This window comes from Trachurus trachurus (genome assembly GCF_905171665.1).
Source record: "Trachurus trachurus genome assembly, chromosome: 21".
Lineage (NCBI taxonomy): Eukaryota > Metazoa > Chordata > Actinopteri > Carangiformes > Carangidae > Trachurus > Trachurus trachurus.
The window spans coordinates 19,286,518-19,304,358 of NC_139899.1; the positions used below are offsets into that span (position 1 = coordinate 19,286,518).

At 38.8% G+C, this 17,841-nt stretch overlaps 1 protein-coding gene across 1 annotated transcript; it reads right to left on the minus strand.

Moving 5' to 3' along the window:
• Window positions 1-284: 284 nt before the first annotated feature.
• ankrd10b (ankyrin repeat domain 10b) lies at window positions 285-16,910 on the minus strand. The gene is made up of 6 exons (XM_083997418.1): window positions 16,522-16,910; window positions 14,196-14,348; window positions 13,015-13,106; window positions 3,794-4,059; window positions 3,202-3,309; window positions 285-852 (listed from the first exon to the last, which is right to left on the minus strand). Exons 1-6 carry the CDS (start codon window positions 16,717-16,719, stop codon window positions 641-643), a joined length of 1,029 nt encoding a protein of 342 aa, XP_083853544.1. The 5' UTR covers window positions 16,720-16,910; the 3' UTR covers window positions 285-640.
• Between the last annotated feature and the right edge of the window lie 931 nt (window positions 16,911-17,841).

Genomic DNA, 17,841 nt, shown 5'->3' on the forward strand with positions numbered 1-17,841 from the left:
CCTCATTGGTCTGCCAGATAAAGTGGGCTATAATGCCTAATGCACTTGGACATCTATACGTATTACGCCCAATGTAAACATGCATTGGCTCTCTTGTGCTAAAATAAAATAAAGTGGTTTGGAAGTTCCTTTTTGCAGCCCCAAAGGCAGCTTTGCCAGGATAAGGATTTATTTCAGTATCTCTATATGAAATGAGGAATGAAACATTACTTTTGGAAACATTTGTTTTTTTTAATTAATAATGAGTTACATGGGATGCACTTGCATCGTCTTTAATAACATGGAGAGGGGGAAAAAACTCAATTTGTAGCTGAAACAAACAAAATGTATGGTATTGGCAGTAGTTTAATACACATTCCTACTTAATGTTTCATCATAACACGGCTATTTACAGCTTAATCACGCTTTAATAAGCTAAACAAACACTTTCTCTTTAACACAAACAAAAATCTGCTTCTTAATTAACTTTATCATACACATTTCAGATCCATCCACAACAATGGGCCTGCCCTTCATGACAAAAAATAAATGAATAACTGCACCACTCAATGGCTTTAAGGCAAATGAATGCTTGTTTAGGCATACATGAGATTCAGGCAAAAAAAAAAAGGACAGCTTGCGAATTAGATCCTTTGAAACATTAGGATCCGTGGTAAAGCAGCATGGTGCTGAAAAGAGCATGGTCATACAACTGCTCTGCTTTGACAGACTTCTGGTGCTCCATTTCGCTGCCCGCTGTGCTGATGATCTCACTGGGGTCACTGTAGATGTGTTGGTCATGGGAGATTTCTGCTGCTGGGTCAAACCCAAACGGAAGATGACTGTGACCATTTGTGTGTCTTTCACCTGCCACTGGAAATGAGACAAATCAAATCAAACGGTATATGAATAATTTGTGACTGTATTCCAGATTTCTGTTTTTATAATTACAAGAGGCATGAAAAGCTAAAAAAAAAAAAAAAGGTTCGATTTTGTTTTGCACAACTGTCAACAGGGTGCAAGTAAGGAGCAGCTATCTGAAAAAAAAAGTTTACCGTAAGTGGGTTCAACGTGCTAAATATCAAATTTTTGCAACACTTTGGACTCCTCACAAAAAGTTTATCAATGAATAACAAAATACGATGCACAGTCTTACGTAATCCAACAAGTATTGACCTGAGACCTTGTTTTAAATAGGTCACATCCTGAGCTCTGGTATACAGATAGTACTGTATGACACAGTGGCCTAGTTTTGTTTCCACAGTGGTATTTAAGCTATTGCACTAAGTCAAGAAACCTTAAGTCTTCAGACGTGTTGGCATGCCAGAATCCAGAAACCAACGCAACAAGCAGGGGATTTGAAAAGGGCACATTGAGTCTGCTGAAATTATTTTCATGTCTATAAACCTTCTTTTGCAGGCCAGCAAACATGTCATAACTCATGACTTGACAGATGCATGAGAATACATCAAGAAAATAAAGGCCACCAAAGTCAGGTTTATAAAATTTGTCGACATTTAATGATTTCACACAATCAAGTACAAAGCTAAACTTGCTCAGTACTAAGCACCAAATGCTCCAAATTTAACAACTATACACTCAAATCTCCTTGCATGTAAAAAAAAAAAAAAAATGTAGACACATCCTTAACGTGAAATAGTTCTACAAAATACATAAAGAAATTCCCTCGCCAAATAACTATAAAAGTCAGAATTGAAATAATGAAGATTTATTGTTCTAACTATTCAATATAGCTCAAGAAATAAGGCTTTTGCAATGTGTAGAAATCCATGCAAATTTTCTTGAGCGATACTGTTTATTTAACTACTGATTGCAAAATGGCCAAATACCAACTTCAAAACCAGACTGAGTATTATTATATTACATACAGATGTGCAAGCCCTGCTAGTTGCTTAAAATATATCTTTAAAAAAAAAAACTTTGCTTACACGCAAACAGGGAACATTCACCATACTTGAATGAATCAATTAAGCACACCGCCAAAATCAACACAAAGGAAGAGCAGATTAACAACAAACTTCCAAGTCCACAGACCACTATGTCTTAGCACATGACATCTAGAAACTACAAAAAAAAAGCTGCACAGTGAAACATTTATATTTTATAAGCTACATTCATGTTGGGATATGCTTTGGCATAAGGTCATTTATTGACTATAAAATAGCTTCAGCGGATGCATTGTCGCAGTTAATATCAGGAGACATTTCCTCAGTGTATATTAAAGAGTGCTTAGGCACACATCATTGTTTATGATGGTATTATCTAAAAGAATACTTGACTTATCAAACTCAACTAAGGGGGAAACATTCCTACAAAAAAAATCAACATTTTAAGTATTACATTTCATCTGTATATTAATGGCACTCTTTTGAAGCCATCTCTTTTCATACAACTATGAAGTAACATGACACTTTTTGAGCTCTTTGCTTAAAATAGCTACTGAAATCCACCTTTCTTCCAGCACAAGGCCAATAACAACATCTTCAGGTGACCCATGTCGTCATCCCTTTTCCTACACTGTAATAGAGCAATGCTTAATTGAATAATGAGATGTGAAATGTGACCAAGCCTAATTGTTTCCATCAAGACAGTATGACCTATATTGCACTGATGATGTAACCGTGTCCAGGGGAATGTCATTTTTGTTGTATCGAGGATGTTGTATTATTGTGCAAAACAAAACTCACCTTTTTTTTAATATAAACCTACAAAATAAAGGTTAAGCAACAATTATCTAGATAACTGGACAGATTAATTAAATATAATGGTAAAACAAAGAAATCGTTATATTTTTATCCATCCAACTATATTCAGGAACATGAAAAAGTAGAAAATACAGCACACACACTGCTATACATCTTTCAGATATAGCTTACGACCAAATCAAAACAAATATATTTCCATTATCCATGTATTATGCAAAAAAAAAAAAAAAAGAAAATCCAAGCGTTACCAAAAAAAAGATACACTGCACAGATGGGAAAATTAGTGTGTAGCTATACACACAGGCCTTCTACAGGTAAGCATAAGAGTTGGTGCAGCGACAAGGGGTCTGCATTGACGCCACAGTGATGACCTCCAACTCTTTAGTCGCTGGGCTCAACCTGTTCTGTCCCCCCTGGTCCTCACACTGATCCATGGGCCCTGGCCCTGGAGGTGGTGCAAACCCATTCAGCCCAAATGCAAAGGGTCCTGGCCCACCTGAGGTTACAGTCGCTGCCAACTCCATGCTCATGCTCTCCATGTGGGTCTCTCCAGCACCACCCAGTGGCCCATTCCCATTCAGCAATTCTGGTGACATGCTCAAACCTGAGAGAGAAAGTAATGCACACAAAAAAATTAATCTCTGGCTGATATATTTGAAAAGAACTTCATGTTTCCAAGCCAACAATGAAAAATGCCACAACGGTAGGTTTAAGATAAATCTAACCCTAACCCAAAACCTCCTCTTGTTCTTTCCACATCCATTTTGAAGGCTTTGCTGACCCCAAAAATTAAAATAATGCAGAGTTGGTCCTCAAAATTGATGTTTGCACCAACTTTTATTGACTCAAATTAAAATGTCTGCTGCTGCTTTCACTAAAATAAGGTAATGAGAGGATAACAGGTTTTTTTCTTACAAATATTTGTTCAGAAATGATCATTTAAGCATACAGGATGTGTGGCAGACAGTCTTAACTAATGGTATGTGCTCAAACTTAAGCACAGTAACATAATTGTCCCCTCAAAAAAATCTCCAACGACATTAAATTTACATAAAACACAGATACGACTGTTGTTTTTGTTGACCCACCGTTAGGTCTAGCCTTCTTCACTGGGTTCGCCTCCATGCCATCGAATGACCTCTTTCTGTTGGGCACGCCATTCAAGAAGCTGCGTCCCTGGATGGTGGGGTGAGCGTGGCCCCCATTCTGGGTCATGCCATTCAGAAAAACCCCGTTATGGGACTGAGCCATGTTTTGTTGGAAGTTCTGGGCATTGGAGAGAATCTCAGCGCACTCCTGGAACCCCTGGGCGTGGGCCAGGTCGGCAGCCGTCAGCCCACTGGCATTCCTCATACTGCACAACGGGAAGAGGGAGTGTTAGAGACGGGCACTGTGCGTTTGGTTTACACAAATAAAAATAAAAAACAATAACAACAAAATAAGACAGACTCAAGCACGCACATACAGACACACCCACCCACACACAGGCACGCACGCACGCACCCACACACACGCATACAGACTCATTAAGCAAACACACAGACAGACATATAGATGTATAGAAATAGCCTGTGCTGCTCTACCCCCTCTCATCCTCTTCGTCATCTTCATGAGAGATGACGACTGATCCCTTTTTGGATCATTTGGATCTTCCATAGAACTTAACTCTTGAAACAGTTTCCAAATAATCAGGGAAAAGTGTCTGCTGCTGCAACGGGATGCGATTAAGACATCTGGAGCTGTGCACCAGTTAATGTAATACCTGAAACTGACTTACGGGACAGGATGGTTGAATCCAAAGATGATTTCAGCAGGTGACTTAAGAGCTCTACAAATAAAACATCATGAAGGTTTTTTTGAAGTATTAAAGATCATGGTCATCTCACAGTTCCAGCGGCGATACTGCTCAAGGATTTCTGCAACCTTGCACCAAAATGCCTGGTAGGAGGTTTGACATTTGCCAGATTTGCTATGCATAAATAGAGTGAATGCTCCTGTGCATATAAATGTATAATATATATGAAGATCTGCATTAAGGTAGAAGGGCTACAATGAAAAATAAAGTGTGTTTCTGCAAAAACAGAAGTGATGCCAGTGAGCCTGGCATTGAAGGATTGTGAAATTCTTCCAAAACAAGTACAAGAAGATTCAGAGGTTCTTGATCCAAAGGAGATGAGGATATAGCAGACTTCTGTCTTCAGAGGAAGCACAAAGGAACGAATGCTTACAAAGGAGGATGAAGGAGGGAACCAAATGTGATCTTCAAGCATCAGAGATACAGGTGTTCTTCTCCTTAGAAGGTGGAACCATCAAGATCACATCTTCGTCTTGTGTCAAGAGTCTTTTTTAATGGGACTGTACTGTACTACTGTCAAGAGGCATTTCTACAACCATTCATGACTCAAATTAGAGTCTGTGCAGGTCCAGATGTGTTAATCATATCCAGTTGCAGCAGGAGTAAGGTGATTTTCTGAGTGCAGTAATGAATGAGCAAACAGTGCTGTGTCAATATTCAGACTTAGAGACACACATGGTGCTATAGTATGGAAGCAATGTCACTGGAAAGTAAAACCTGAGTAAATCACTTATTAACCTTAAGTGTTACTATCAACGCATTTAAAAACATACTAAACATGAATCTGTTGCTATTTAGTAAATAAACAGTCCTTTGTTTCTTGCTGCTGTGAAAGTAACGTGCAGGAACACGTGTCTGCTAGTCAGCTCTTGAGATGGACACAGAAAATATCCCACTGACCAATAGATGCCTGTTATTTTAATGATGAGATTTTCCCTCCTTTCCAGTGGCCAGTTACAAAACAATACAGCACTTGTTCTGAGCCTAGATGTCATCACACTGCAGAATGAGTTCTCAAAGCAAACAGCCACGTCTTTGTCAGAGAACTGGGAGCCCTGGCCTATGCCCAAGCTTGTGTATATAATTAAAAATGTGCAGTAAAGATTAAAACTTATCCATCAGTACACTATTTTATATCCATAAGAATACACTACAGAATCAGAAATGCTGCATTTCTTTCAAACTGTAATTTCCCAGCAATGGGATCAATAAAGTATCGATCGATCAATCAATCAATTTAATAAAATTGTATATTTGGTGGAACCCCAAGGTAAAACACTGTTTTGTTCCTGTTTGTTATGGTTATTTCTTTAAGCGGCTGAAACCATGTGACATTGACTTCCACACAATGACGGTACATTTTTGATACACTGTTGCTGTTTGGTCATTCATTTTGTCTTAAGCTTTCTCTGCTTTTTTTTCTCTAAACATTTGTGCAAAAAAGAAACATTTCAAGAACTAGTGCACATGAAAAACATTTTTATAAAGAATTGGAGATTTAAAACAAAAAAGAAAAAATCACACAATAACTTGTTGCACATTACCCGTCCCCTTCAAAATTAACGCTTCCAAGGAATTATTTTTTCCAAGAGAGTACCTTTATATTGAAAATCAATTTGTGATAAGGTAGATGAATTGGTCTCACTCTAAGGAAATAAACGCCCTGAGCTGCTGTTCGCATTCCTCACTCGATTCAGCAATTTAGTATTTTATAGTCCACATTTTTCGCTCCTTGAACAGAAATGGCTCCCTGGGCAAAGTAGGAAGGCCTTACAATAAATAAAGACTTTATCATGTGCAAAATCCATTTTAAGGAGTTTGCAGGGCTATCTTATCTTTTGAGCAGGTACTATTAATAAAACCTGTTTTAATTATTTCCATAGAAAATGCTGCACAAACTATTTGTTGTACATGTTGCCCAGAAGAAGCACTCGTTAGGTGTCCAACCTCTGAAGCCACATGTCTGACCTGAGATCAGGTCCCTCAATTTTCCTGTAATGCTAAATCTTTTCCATTATTTAGAAGTTTAATTCTTAGAGGTAGCATTTAAGCCCCCTAACCCAACCGCCATCATTTTAGGGAGTAAAAGTTGTAACATTTATTGACAAATAAGTCAACGTATCAACTCCTATAGATAATCAATGCAGTTGTGTTCATTTAAAAAAAAATCGCAAGTGCTGTAGTGTTACGACAGCAGAGGTTTAAAAGCTTTGCTGTGTTGCGGATTAGCCAAATGGACAAGCTAGACGAGATCATAGGTGTTTTCTAGTTAGTCCCCTCAGTTGTTTCTCTCCTGATGCCTAGTACATTTCTTCAATAAATCCCTTCAATCTCTATTTAATTCTATATCTTATTTTCCTTGTGTATCTATTCCTTTCACAATCAATTTCCTTTTTGACTTTCTTTCAACTAAAAAAATTAAATGACCTCTGATATAATGACGTAATTGGATTATAACTTTTAAAATGTTGTTATTCCTTTAGTGAGACCCGTCATCTACAGTATGCACTGATCCAACAAAATGGAAAACTGTGGGCGGCACCAATTGACCCAGGTTTGTTATGGAAATCTAAAAAGGAAGCGTTAATTCTTTGTAAATGCCTGTTATGCTTTGCTTTTCGGTCCTAAGCACACAATATGTATCTTCTCTAACTATCGTCTAACCTTCCAGAGGCAGCCTATTATCATGCTACATGTTGACATGGGACTCACGTGATTAAACCTGTCCATATAAAAGGCTCCTATGGTTAGTTCACAAAATCAAAAACAAAATCATAAAATAAAAACAAAAGACTAGATACAGGAACAATCATGGATAATAAGCAAAGCATGCAGGTCTAAAACTTTAGTTTTGATTCATAAAAAACCTAGCATTAAAACCAATCACCGCAAGAAATACCTCAACAGTTTGCCAGTGTGTAGATAGGAAGCGATAGTGAGAACACTCAATGCCACAACAGTGCGGCTATCCCAGGGAACGGGGCAGACTCAGCAGTGTCTATTCTCCCCCTTTCTAGGATTACTTGAAAAAACCAAGTCATTTCCAATTCAATGGCTGCAAAACATTAAGACGTACGGTTCTGTTTCTGTTAACAGTATAGAAAACTTTTGTTGTAACTTATTGTCACTTTCATAAAGGAAAAGGTGACAAAGATTAGATGTCAAAACAGACTATGATACTGTATAGGGTTAATACTGTGACATACAAAATAAAACATTTCTGTGTAGAAAGTAAAAATATTTGGTACAGTGAAATGACAGTGAATAACCATTGCAACAGGATGAGTGTTAGCATTAAACAGTTAATAGTTCAGTACATGATGCTATGCAAAGTCTAACTCATCTCACTCAGCTGCTCTAAGCCTCTGTCTCTGCACTACTCTCATCACCGGCAGCCTCTAAACACTGTCCTGCCTGCTGCTGGCTCTCTAATGCACCATCTGAACCTTGAGGCTCATGACAAATAAAAAAATAAATAAAAACGTGTTTTAAGGACAAACTATGTTTTGATAAAAGTTGATATTGATTTTTAGAATGAGTTTGGCAAATTATTACATTTATTTCATGTTCTTAATATCCCAGATTGTTTGAGCCAAATTAAATCGGCACTATGGAAGGTATTAAAAAAATTATCAGGACTTTGTTTTGATATCATTTTTTACGACTTAAGTATTGAGGATTTTTGTTAAAATTACGTTAATAATGTTTTTCTCCTATAAAGTGCACCCAATTATTTCTTAATGTTTGGAGTAGGGGAATTTTACTTTCAGGTATGTAAAGTCTGATATTGGATTTAATATAGACACAAGAACCAGGAGCAAGATTAACACGACAAGTTTGTCTCACTGGATGTAGTATATGATGAGAAAGGATGAAAAGGTTGGGAAAGGCCACAAGACTGTTTGGGTTTCACCCGACAAAGATAATGTCCCAGTGGAAAATTGTAATCACTGTCTAATGGGACAAAGATACGCATCACATAAGGATGAGGACACGACCCTCTTCTGTCATTCAACATCATTAATTCCTCTGTCCAGATCCAGGGCTTTGCAGTGAAAGAGTTTGAAAGAAAAGGAAATAATGGGGTCTAGTACATTTAGACACGTAGTGCACTTAAGGATTTCCTCAGATGGTTTACAAAAATGACACCAGTGGTATAGTAGGGGGGGGGGGACTCCAAGCCTATGCTTCAAGTGAATGTAAAAAAGCCTCTGGGGATGAAAGCTGTAGTTCATACTCTAGACTGAAAATGCATTTAAATATTTCACTACAGATGAACTTGTCAGGCCCTTGATCTCAACAAGCCCACAGTCAGTCAGCAGGCGCTGTTGGCCAATAATTAGATCCTCGTCTGCTGGTGTGTCGACAACCAGCAGCTGTTTGGACAACTGAGTGCGTTGACGCCAGAGGGTGAAAGATGGCTGACCTGCTGTTTCACCAAATGAATCCATTTAGTATGATTTCTTCTAAATTCAACTCGTCTTCTTCTTCTTTAGTTCTTCTACTGTGGGCTCAGTGTGCCGATTCGAAGGGCAGGAAGAGTGCAGGCAGTTAAATCCTTTGAAATAGATTTCAAGGGTACAAGGTGGTTCAAATCGTTTGAAGAGATGGACAGATAACGGAGCTCTTTATTCATGAATCGTCACGCAGGTCGTCATCAAGCTGAACCATTGGAAGAGAAGGATTCAAGCAAAGAAAAATCCTTACATAACAACAAGGATTTTATTTACTCGTAGTTCAGTGTCCATATTATTTAAATTGTGTGGTAAATCCTGCTGATATGATGGAATAAATATAATAACACCACTGTTAAGGGTTAGGTTTTGATTTTCTTTTGGTGTGAGGTTTGGGTGGATGCCTCTCCGAAGTTTCTATAAAGAAAGAAATTATTATACTGCACTGAGACTATAAATGGGAATATGTTACTGGAGTTTACCCTAGAAAATACTGGAGAAAGATCAACTCCAAAACAGTGCATCTATGTGTGTTTGTCAGTGAGTCAACCACAGTTTATGCCAGAATGCTTTTTGCCTGGCATTCACCCACGTAGAAAAAGCCTTTGCCAAAAGGAGCCTTGTCTCTCTTGTAGCGTTAGTTATTATCATACAGCGGGTGCCACTGTTGACTCTTCATCATTTTCGGATTATTTGGATGGCGACACAGAACATTTTAGAGGTGTGACAACAGGGAGCTTGACATTTGTCAAAAGATAATATAGACCAGCACTTAGGTGTCCTCTTCAAAAAAGAACAGTCTCAATTTGTTATATGCTATATTGCTGATCTGCTGAAATATTAAAGGAGTTCAAAAACGATTTTAGCATTTTAACAGCTAGAAAGGAAAACTTACAATTGATTGTTTGTTCATTGAATTTTCTGTCTTGGAATTATCGTACAGTAAAAACTATTTAGACAAGATAGTAATTTGACCTGTATTTAGATTTATGGTTGGGTATGTTAAAGTAAAATCAATACCTTCTATTTAATATTCATTCTAAATGTAAATTATTTTTAAAAATAAATGTATATTCACAATTAGCAGTAAAACATGTGTCCTCCAGCGGCATACCTATTGATTTCAGTGGTGTGTTGACAGTATTTATATAATTTCATTTTAATTAGAAAAACAAAAGGAGCAAGATTTGTTTTGTTTTGTTGTCAAATGCAACTTTGACGTTACGTTTGTCATGAGCCTCATTCCCACCTGTGTTCCTTAGTTTCCCTCCCAGTTGTGCCTCACTACATTTCTTGAACATAACTGAAAGAAATTACCTGATAATAAACTAAACTAAATACAAAATCTATCATCTGCAGGGAAAAAAGTCACATAATCATTTTCATCATATATATTACTCATTGGCTGATAACCAAATGCACATTAAATGATGTCAGTAAAGAAAATAAGCATTTATCCAAAAATGTCCTCACACAAAAGCATTGTGTTTAATTTTGATTCAAACAGCCAAAGCAACCAGGGGTTTCATCTACTTTGATAAGTTAAGTGTCAAACAGAGGTAAATGAATAAATGAAAATGAATAACACTGGTCTAAAAGTCTAACTTATATGACTCTGTTGCCACAGTCATCCTTCATCTTTAAAATCCAATTATTTTACAGTTCCTTTATTTTAAGCCTTTGAAACTATGAAGAAGAATGCAGTACATTTACATACAAAAATAGGTGTGTGAGCATCATACCGGCATTCCTTTTTGAAACTAGAGTAACTTCATGTGCAAATGAAACTGTAGGAGCGTCTGATTTCATTCGATGCTGCCAAATATATTCTCCCCTCATGCCAACATGTGACTAATAACTAAAGCTCAGCCATCGTTGCACTGTGGCATGTGCGATTAATTTCTCCACTGAAAGTGTTCAGTGAGCTCTGTTTTACTTGGCTACATGATGACTACTTTTTCTGAGAACAGAAGAAAAACGTACAAAAACTACACACAAATAAATGGTGCCTCTGTAAACGCCTTGGTTGCTCTGGGGTTCTTTATTTCAATGTAATTGGAAAGAAAAGGCATAAAACTCGTTGCAAAAAAATGAAACTCCAAGCGAAGCATTAATAGTTAAACTGTGAGGGTCGATCTACCATCTCAACTGGTTAATTATTATTAAAACATGCTGTGACTTTTAATATTGTCACACTTCTGCCTGAATACAGTTCTGACCCTAAGCCAAAACACAAAGCTATTAATTCAAACTATGATTGAGTACAAAATAACAAGCAGTACAGACCTATTCTAGTAAATGAATTGCTTAGTTTATTGAGTTCAATGCCTTATATGTCCTTTGGGAAATAAGCATGATCGGTTACATCATGAAAGACAAAACAAAGTTAATTTAAGTAGTTTCACCTCCCTAAAGGTCTTGGATCTAAATTTAGAAAACAGGAAATATGGGTTATGTCTCCGCCTTTGTACACGCCTCAGTTGAACTGACCATAACAAAGTGTTTTCTAAAAAGGGAATAATTCCAGCTAAGCACAAAAGTAGCAGCCAACAGCAGAGGTGTGGCTGAGCATTGTGACTGAGGCAGATTATTTTTCCAAATCCTTAAGCACCTCTTAGAAACAAGGTGGCCCAAGCTGCTTAGATTAATAATGCAATTGCATTTATCCCCAATCCATATTTGATTATTTTGATATTATTGTATTACAGCAAGACCATTTGTTTGCTTTAACAGACGCCATGTTCTTTACATGTTGTAAAGAATGATGGCAGATGGCCAAAACAGTCTCAGCCTAACCTGATCTGGCATTTCGTTTAAATGGGAAACCAGTTTTGTATGATACAGTTTCATTTTATGCAAATGAATATAGTCTTTTCTTCCTGACAGTAAAAAAAAAACTTTAGAAAAAGAGGAATGTGCATTTGGTCATCCAGTCAAGCTGATGTAAGACACTAACCAAAACAAATGTTAACAAAGAAAACCACACTCTAGATTTAACAAAGAACATGCAATATTGCCTACTATGCTAAAAACAGTTCATCAACCTTTACATTAAGTTGTCCTCGTGTTCAAGTAATAATTGTATTTGATTTATAAGAGTCGGTTAAGATCAGAGGCGCCATGCTGAGATAATTATCTACTTTTATTAAAACACAGCTTTTCCTCAACCGACAAAGGTAATATAGTAGGTGCCTGCTGAAGTGAAGGTATAATGAACTTGAATGAATCATTCTCCATTAAATCAATACGTCGGTAGATAACATTATTACGCACAGAGGGCAACTTAATGTGAATTGTTGCAATGATAAACAACAATTTCAAGGATTAACAAAGTGGGTCACATTTTCAAGGGAGCACCATCAACTCTTTTACAACCTAACAACATATCTCATGATCCAACAGTTTGGTGTTGAAGTGGTAAAACAGTCAACACTGTGTTCATGTTGTCTTGTTACTACAGTTTAAAGGTTTTATGGAACTTTCTAGAAAACACTAGTTACCACCAGGATAAACATTAGAGGCCGAGGTGGTGTTTATTATATTATAGATCTTAAAAAACACAAATGCTGTACTCAGTTTGATCCTTTGTAGAAACACACAATATGAATGCTCAATTTTTGACAATGTACCCAAGATTGCCTTGGGTGATGTATTGTATACAAGCGTGAATTGATTAATGGTTAAGTTACCATTTATTATAGCAGCTTCTTTCTCGCTGGATAAGAGTGAAACAGTCACTGTATCTGAAAAATTACTTCTTAAAATCATTAAAAAAAATGGATGTTTGTTACATTCGTTCAGTCATGTAAAGTTAATTAGCTGATTTTCTGACCTTATTATTTGCAGTGTTTTTGGAAAATTACTTTTAAATCCAGCATTTACATTTTTTATCGCTGCTCTGATTTGAGTTTGGTGGTGATCCCTTGTAAAGGTGTAACTGAGTAGTTGGATAGTACAGAGGAAGAAGATATGTGGACACAGGACTGATCACAGGACTTACTCAGCTTTCGCTCCCTGAATCAAGAGAGCGTTGATACACTCCAGACTGCCCGCACGAGCAGCCTTGTGGATGGGCGTCTCGCCCACATAATCCTAAGTGATGACAAAAGACTCCAGTTACACACACACACACACCCACACACACTGAAAAGCATGAATATATCCTGCACAGGAACAGTGATATGGGCCAAAACACTTATATTCATGATTATGCTTTTAACCAAATAAACCCTCCCTTACTGACTCACACGTTTACATTTCCAAGGTTAGAAAACAGACTCAAGCAATGATAACAGGGTGTAACTCTGCAGGGCAGAACCTGAACTTTTCACCCAGACTTCTCCACCACCCACACAGATTTACAGTTGCATATTAGTAAGAGTGCAACTGGAAGAGAAAAAGCACGCGCGCACACAAAAAACAAGAAGTCTGTGTCTAACCACAATGCAATGTGTGCTCTACTCTACTCTGTTCAACTATCCCAGCAACAGCCGTCAGGTCAGCATATTACAAATCCAATAGAGCTCATGAATCTAAGAATTTCCTTTGGTGTTTATTTCAAGAAATGCTGAGCAAATTCTAAACCAAGTGTTAGTAATGTGTTTCACGATGACGACAACGTGTTATGTCATTGTGACCTACTAATCTGATTTCTCTCGACGGTGCAGCGCAGCATAAAATATAGCCCCAGAGCCTGAATCTCTGCATGAGAATACATGAAAAGGCAAAGACACGGTGAGTAAAAAGGCATAGAGGTAACAGAAAATGTGGCACACACAGATAACCTGAATGTAGGTCAAGTGGAGGGGTAAGCAATAGCAATACACTGCGAGGGGTCGTGATCCCTAGTGATCCTCCTTGATGGGATCAGTCTGAGCTCAACCTCCCTCGCAGCTCTGCTCTTTTTACTCACGCATTTGTGCCTCTGCCAATGCACTTTATTTTTATAAAGAGAGATTTATTTTTAAACTCCTGGAAACTTTGAATGTGCTGTTTCCTTGTAGCATCGTCACCATACTTTAAAAAAAATTGCGGTCACACAGGTCTCTCTGGACAATGTCAACAAGGAAAAAAAATCCTGTGAAATATTCTTGACTTGTCAGGTGATTCAAAGCTGCACCTTGTTTGATTCTCCGGCGGTGTGTGTGGGCAGGTGCTGAGAGTGTGCATGTGAAGCCATACCTGTCTGTTTATATCTGCACCGGCTTGGAGTAACCATAACAAGCACTCAGGGTGGCCCCCAAATGCAGCAATGTGAGTGGGCGTCTGAGCAAACCTGGAGGTCATCGAGTTCACACCGCAGCCCACCTGAACCAGACGCATCACACACTCCAGCTATGTAAACACACAAAGGGCAAATCCATAAAAAAAAAGTACGTTAGTAATTATATACCTCATCTACAGTGATTCATTCATTTGTTTCTGGGGAAGACGCTGGGCAGGTGTGGACAAGTATAGTACAGTGGATGGATCGGCATAAATACAACACTGATCTCAGTGTCTCAGTTTCTCTTTATGGCTCTAGCTTTGGGCATGCACCCAATTTCTGTTCAAACTGTAAAGCCTGCCCTTTTCCATGGTGGCGATACTGTAAAACAGATCTCAGCTCAAGTATGTGTGTCTGTTCACAGGAGGAACAGTCCGTTAAAAAAATGCACCATTAAAGGTTGACTATGTAGAAATACAAGAACAACAACAGAAAAAGAATTCCAGCAGTCGATTGCCAGACCGTTGCTAGGTAAAACGGGCCGTTGCTAGGGACTCCGCTCTGAACAGAGGACAGCAGAGGAGGAGAGCTAAGCAGGATATTTACCTTATGTTTCATTTTTACCGTCATTAACAGCATAATAAATGACTTGTAGCTTGTTACAGGGACAGTGGAGGCTCTCTGCCTTCCACACCGCTGCTGCTCAGAGCCTCCGCTGTCACTGCTCTCGTCAAGTTGGAAAAAAAAAAAAAAAGGAGCTCCGTGGCACCGAAAGTCCGCGACGATAAACGTGTTTATGACAGATAAGACTACACAAATACACCCATCCTAACAAGTATATGATAATCCATTGATCCACCGATTGATTATTAAAAAGGCTTGGTTGGAAACAAACGCATGGGACCGGGAGGAGGCAGGAAAACAGCTGAGAACTGAGCCACATGTCGGCTACAGGCAGGTACGAATGTAAACAGAACGTTGACAGAAAGTCATTGTCGAGCCCGTCAAAAAAATTAAAAATAATAATTCAGACTAAAAAAATTTTTTTTGTGGAAAAGCAATACTTTCATTCTGTACCCCTCTAAAGGCCCCATGGATGTATTATTTTTGAAAAAATATAGCTTTTAATAAATATTCTACATATTCAACCTTTAACTAGTGCTGTTGCTGTAGTACTCGAGACCGGTCTTGAGATCACATTTTCAAGGTCTTGGTCTTGTCTCAGAATAGACTACATTTTTCCTCAGTCTAATCTCAGTCTCGGCCAAGCTGGACTCTAGATTTTTTTCTCAAGACCAGTCAAGACCACAGCTGCAGCCAGTGACATCATTTTTTAACCACAAATATTTCTCTATGTCAGAGTTCAATAACTTTAAGATAATTCAAATTGTTCTAAAAAAAAAAAAAAAAGTATATGCATGCGTAACTATCTAAAAGAAACTTGGTTGCACCAGTGTCAACAGTGGGAGACTTCAGCAGGTTCGGTGCTGTGTTCTTCTGTTCAGTCCACACTGTGTTTATCAATTAAATATGGTTTAGATTTTACATAGGCTACATTATTCCTCAGTTAAAAAGAAAGGATCATTTTATCAAGCCACATGATTTATTATGAGTAGTGTGGCACTGAATACACTAGTAATGGTCTTAAAAATGGTCTGGCACTGATTTGGTCTTGGCCATGACTCGGTCTCGGGTTGGTTGGGTTGCCTTGACTACAACACTACCATTAACGTTTAAACGTTGTTGACTTGGAAACAACATCAAGTTCTCAAAATAAAGCTTACACAACCACATGGGAAATTAATTAAGAGTCCATTACTGAAGCTTTGTGCTCACAAATCTCCTGGTTGGTTTTTGTAAAGCGTTTTAAGCTCAAATGTTGAGATTAATTGAGAGAAAATAACCATTAATGTTTCTGCCGTTTCTTTGTCAACGTCTGGCGTAACGTTAACTAGCTAACTAACGGCCGTTAAGTTAAACGTAAACATTTTTCCCGCTCACCGCAACCTTTGATTCACATAATAAAATATAAGTGAAGGCGTGTCAGTGTTTTCATACAACTTTCAGTTTGAGAGCGCAGCGTGGTTTTTTTTAGCGTTAATAGCCCATTGTCTGCCTGGCTCATCTAGTAAAACGATGGCGAACAGTTAACACCAGGAAATGGCCGAGACGACGAGAGCGCTGCTGCTGCTGCTGCTGCTGCTGCTGCCGCTCATTCTGGACACAGTTTTCACCTAAAATGTCGAACAGACAAGTCAAACAGTAAATAATTAAATAAATAATAAAGCCCCGGAAACCTACCTTTCCGAAATGAGCTGCCCAGTGTATGGGCGTCCAGCCGTAGAAGGTGTCCTCCACGGTGAGGTCAGTCGGGTTTGAGGTGCACTGAAGCAGGGAGCACAAGGCGCCAACGTCTCCATCCCTGCAGGCGCGATGGAGAGGGAAGCGGCTGTTCAAGACCTCCTCGCTGGAGAAGCCAGACTCCAATCCCACCGACATTGTTGCACACACAAAAAAAAAAAAAAAAAAAAAAAAACGGAGCGAAATGATCGGTGACGGCGGCTGGCTAACTACTTTTGAGTGGTGAACAAAAGGTTTGATTCCGGTCGCTGCTGCTGCTGATGATGATGATGGGGGGTGCCTGTGGTGTATCGGGAGGACACACGCCACCCTGGCTGCTGTGTGTGTGTGTCTGTCTTTCTGCCTGACAACACAAAGCAGACGGGGGGCAGAGCACAGCACAGCACACGCCGAAGTGAAACTTGAGAAACGCCGAGCGAGCCGCAAAACCCGGACTGGATTTCACGCATTCCCGTCGGCTGCTTTCCTCCTCCTCTTCCTCCTCCTCCTCCTCCTCCACTACGCGCAGACGTAACTGACAGGCGGCCATGTTGGGTGAGTCAACTCGCTCTGGCTGCATTGTGCATGGTGCATGGTGATCCAGTCATCTGCACTAAAAACAAAAAACTACTCAGAACAACTCTGTGAAATGTTGTCCGTATTATTACTTTAACTATTTGCATAATGTTACTGTAGTGTTGCTTTGATTGAAAAGTAATTATTCGTGATTTTGCATTTCTGACGTCCATAACAAACCAAACCGTTTGAAAACCGGGTCAAAAAACTGAGCAAGCTCTGGTTATTTTTAGGAGAACATGCGCCATAGCTGAGGGCGTGAGTGAGCGTACCGACGCAAGATGGCGGCCGTGTGACGACGCCGTGTCACTGGGCAGCAGCGCTGGGTGAGCCATCTAGTCTTCTTATGTCATGATGACCCATCAACTATTTTCTACTGAAGTACGAGTTTGATATGAATTGAGTTTAAAATATCTGGCTACGCCCTGGCAAATAAAAATAACCACATGAGGAGATCCAGAAAGATAAGACTAGCCTATTTTGTGTTGTTAAACTGACTACCAGATAAACACATCATATGAAAACAACCAGAAATTGATTTAACGACTTACATAAGTACTATCTAATGGGGTTGAGCGTGTTTTAATCACTAGAAGTGGTGATTCACTGAGAGCTTCACGGATGTGCGACTTGACACCACTCGGCTGTTTTCGGAGCGCTCGTGCAAACTCGTTACCCCCATCCGGTAAATGACGAACTGCTGCC